The sequence below is a fragment of the Diospyros lotus genome, chromosome 3, assembly GCF_014633365.1.
Source record: "Diospyros lotus cultivar Yz01 chromosome 3, ASM1463336v1, whole genome shotgun sequence".
Taxonomy (NCBI): Eukaryota; Viridiplantae; Streptophyta; class Magnoliopsida; order Ericales; family Ebenaceae; genus Diospyros; species Diospyros lotus.
In genome coordinates this window covers 36,282,255-36,286,715 of record NC_068340.1, presented here as the reverse complement: position 1 = coordinate 36,286,715, position 4,461 = coordinate 36,282,255, and the positions used below count along the sequence as shown (strand labels likewise).

The window sequence follows — 4,461 nt, the reverse complement described above, 5'->3', positions numbered from 1 at the left end:
TGAGAGATTTGTCAATCAATGGTCGCTGGACACGAACAGTGGGTTGCATATATGGTTGGTGCATCACCCTTAGGCATTGAACCACAAAACTAGACAACAATGACAAAGACAGGTTTGGGGCAATGGTAATCGGAAGTAAGGGAGAGCAACAGAGATGGAGCAAGAGAGAGAACATGGGCTTGGCCGTGAGAGATTTTTCTGAGCGAGAGCAACAGAGAAGATGGAGAAAGAAGATGGAGAAGATGGGTTTGGGCAAATAGTAAGGGAGAGAGAGAAGATGGATTTGGGTAGATGAATTTTGGGCTAGTGGGGCTCGCAAAAGGTAAAGAGGAAAAAAAAAATTTAACAATTTATTTTAAATTGTTTCAGTGGCCGTGGGTGTAGCCCACGGCGTACCTATGCCATATGAATCTTCATTTAGTTGGCGAATTATAAAGATTGGTATTGAAAATTCACAGAGGATTCGTTTAATTATTAGGAAATTAGTGGTTAAAAATTAAGAGCCCATCAACATGGTACCATGCACGTGTCGCCTACTCATTATTTTCCCATTGTGAAAGTAGCAACTTTCTTTACAAACAAAACTGGCTTTTATTGGAATTTTTCATAACAATGAATCAGAGAACAAAACCAGTAAAATGGGTCAGATAGCCCAAAATCTCTCTCTCTCTCTCTCTCTCTCTCTCTCTCTCTCTATGTTTAAATTGGGCTAGTCAAAGTTAAAAAAATAAAAATATAACAGCTAGGGCTAGCTAGTGTTATGCCCAATAATATAGCGACCAGGCCTAGAGGCAAGAGTTGGGGCCCCAAATTAATCAACTTTTCTTGTCGCTTTGCTCCCCTTCGTCTTCCATGGAGGAGAATATCATGTCCATACTATTGCTGCCCCCTACCCCCGAGTTAAACAAGGCATCGGCCAAATCCACCAGCGGAAGCTGAAACTCAACCCCGCTCCCATACCGGCTGCTCGATGAACCTGCACCGCCACTCACGGCCGTGGTGCTGCTGGTCCGGCCACTCAGAGCGAAGGCGACCCCGTACGGGTCGACGTTGAAAGTAGTGCTCGTAGTGCTGGTACCTTCGCCAGCAGCTGGGGGGTTGATGTCCATTGTGAGCCACCTGGTTATTGGAACTGAGGCGGGCGACGCCTGTGGCGGAGACCTGGCTGTGGCGGGTTGTTGTGGCGTGATTTCCAGGGGTGGCGGGGCAGCAGATGGGGCGGTGGAGGACATGATGCAAGTATGGTCTCCCCGGTAGGTGACTTCGAAGGTGAAGGGATCGTCGTCCAGTCTCTGAACTTGTTTCTTCGCGGGGCACTGGTAGAGCTTTTGGTGGGTGCATCGGAAGTAACTCCTTTTAAAGAAATTAGAGGAAAGGAATTATAAGGCAGCAAAATTAATTTGTTTTTCGACTTGTGCTTAATTGATATTTTATAAATAACTTGTTTAAAATAAGATATGATGATGATGATGATGATGATGATATCCATTTGATCAAGTGTTATTTAAAAGGTAAAATTCACAATGCCTTTAATGAATTTAGTTAGGGTTTGTATTGTAGGTGTCGACTCTAATTTACGTACCCTTATTTAACTACTGTTTGTTGTCTGCATAAAAATGATATGTATGATAATATATACGTACGTTTAATAAGTATACGTACGTGGGGACATCATCTATCCTATATATTTTTATAATTAAGCACCTAAATTAATGTCATTTAATTTTAGTGTTTCAATTCAGTACAGTATGCTTAATTTGTTTCTATTCTAAATAATCTCCTCTCACTTTTACGTTAATTAGATCGAGCTTAATTTCATTGAGTCCCTAGCTTGGGATTAATTATTAGGACTGGTTGGTTAGCTGAAATTATTCTTAGTTTTTTGAAAATTGAGTTAAACTTGAAAAACTCCTTAAATAATGAGTTTTACAAATTTTCCTTATTAATTTAATTAAAATTTTCAAAACTGCCATTCTCCAAAATGTTATTCACAAATCATTTCATTTACATCTAATTAAAGGCGTACGTGCAATTAATGGTCGATTTAATTAAATGTATTTTCTAAATTAGACTGACTATTATTAGTGGCAGTTTAACTATATATATCTTCTAAACTATATATATTAATAGTGAAATGCATTTTCACATTTAAACGTGTTTTTTAAATTTTATATAAAAAAAAATAAAAATTAACAATTTTATAGGAATTTTGGAAGCATTTTCATAACTAAACACCACCTTTATATATGGTGTTAGTTTTTGTATTTCAAACCCTTTTTAGTATTTTTTTTATTTTATTTTTTATAAATTCAATCTAACATGAAAATCAACCTATTAATTAATTTGAACTCTCAACCAACCCATCAGAACAAATGGGTTTAGAGAAAATATAAACTGTGGATCCTCAAAATACAAAATAAACCACAATAAGTGTCTCTAGCTAAAACATTTGGGTTGAATTTGAATTTAGCCTAAATTTAATTTGGTTTGGAATCTGGGAAGAGAGGCTGCTTGAAACCAGTCTTTGACTGATGATCGAATTAGCTAGGGACATCAAAGATGTAATGATGCAAATAGGTTTTCTTTCCTTAAATTAGACCCAAAAAAGCTAAGGCAAAGTCATGTGTTGACTTGACCCTGTCCAAATCCTAGGGTCTCTTTTCTTGGTGGCCAAGTTGTTAAGGTACACCGTGGTTAGATGCATCTGAAATGAATAAATTAATTCGAGTAAAGAATACCTTGGAAACCTTGAGTTGAGAATTTCCTTTTGGCCGTACTTCCTCCACGTATAGCCATCCTCCGGTGGTATCTCGGTGTTGCCCATTCTGGGCGCCGGAACCCTCCACACCTTCCGATTGTCCACGTCATCATTCCTTTCGTCATTTAAGGAGAGGAAAAGTGAAATAATTAGCAATTGATTGATTATATCCCCCCAAATTATATACCATCATCATCAGCATTTTAATTAGTTAATTCATTTTTTTCAACTTTCGACTTAACAGCTTAGCTAGCCAGGCTCGAATTTATTTATATCCATTTTCACGAGTAACATAAAACTCAACGAATTTATTCAAAAAAGTGATTTAATATTTTTATGAAAATATTTAATCAATTAAATTACGCCACCCACCCTAATCATATATATAATTCATAGCCGGTCTTTCATGCATTGTCTTACGCTTCTTTGTGCGTGCTTCGTGTTCATATATATATACCATTAATAACAACCCTTCTTCACAGTTCACACTTAAAAACAACAAACACATTTTATCTATCAAAGCTTGAAGCTTCTCACCTTCTTCGCGCCCGCTGGCCTAAGCCCACCCTGCCGGAGCCCTCCACCACCTCCGGCGGCGGAGCCTCCCTATCCCTTCCACCCACTTCCTCCATCCCTCTAATTTCCGGCAACCCCAGCAACCCGGTCATCGTATGCGTATAACTATACCTCAGCCATTCCTGCACTCCTCCGGAGGCTTGGCCTTCGAGCTCCGCCATGGCTGACTCGCTCGCATGGCCATACGACGACGTCGAGCCTTGCGAATTCAGCCGCTCTCTTGCGGCGCTAAAAACCCTAATAATCTCCTCGCACGAACTGGACAGCATATTCACATCGCCTTGCACCTGGTTCATATTTGCTTCCAGCTCTCTGGCCAGCCTGCAGCCATGGAAGATCAAAAGTTTTATCTCCTCCATGGCAATTTCCTTTTCTGGCTGTTTTGGAACTCTCTGTTTCAGATAGATACACATATACGAAATTTAAATGGGTATTTTATATAGATAGATAGCTTTTGGGGAAGGAATTAATATAGAAATGGGTCATTATTCAAAGTAATTTGCGTATATATCTAACACGGTGGACTGGGACTGGGTCATGGTCTCACCAAGATTTTCACTTTCTCCATATGGAAGTCTACGAGGAGACTCGGCCCCTTTTGAAACGAAAAATATCTTCCCAGGTTTGAAGGAAGATACGACTACTGTCGATCTAGCTAGGGGGAGAAGTACTGTTTTAATTACATCTTCTTCCAACTTCTAATTGGTTCAAGGTAGCGGAACTTAAAGAATATTGCGTTCGATACGGTTAATAAGTTTGATCAGATGAATGAGATCGAGAAAGTGTTGGGTTGAACACTTGACCCGAACCCCACGACCCCTTGTTCTGGACATGGCTATCGGCTGACTGGGGCCTGGGCACAGTCCCATTCAGTGGGTCCCTAATCCTTATTGCGATGTTTACGGTTACGGATTAGTGCTGTTGCTAATTAATTATAAACCCGTTAATTTGATTAGCAGATTCAGGTGATTCCTATAAATAATTGATCTTGCAACTCGATCTCTACCTGTACTGCTGGGCTCCATATTGATCACATTAATAATTGATGGACTAAGTATGATTCGATTAAAACTAAAATCTCAAATTCAATACATTAATTTTGGTTTAATTCGGTTGAGTTTTTTTTT

The 4,461-nt window shown here is 39.3% G+C and overlaps 1 protein-coding gene across 1 annotated transcript; it reads right to left on the bottom strand.

Moving 5' to 3' along the window:
• Positions 1 to 582: 582 nt before the first annotated feature.
• LOC127796318 (WRKY transcription factor 55-like) lies at positions 583 to 3,957 on the bottom strand. The gene is made up of 3 exons (XM_052328403.1): positions 3,296 to 3,957; positions 2,739 to 2,873; positions 583 to 1,353 (listed from the first exon to the last, which is right to left on the bottom strand). Exons 1-3 carry the CDS (start codon positions 3,745 to 3,747, stop codon positions 816 to 818), a joined length of 1,125 nt encoding a protein of 374 aa, XP_052184363.1. The 5' UTR covers positions 3,748 to 3,957; the 3' UTR covers positions 583 to 815.
• Positions 3,958 to 4,461: the final 504 nt, after the last annotated feature.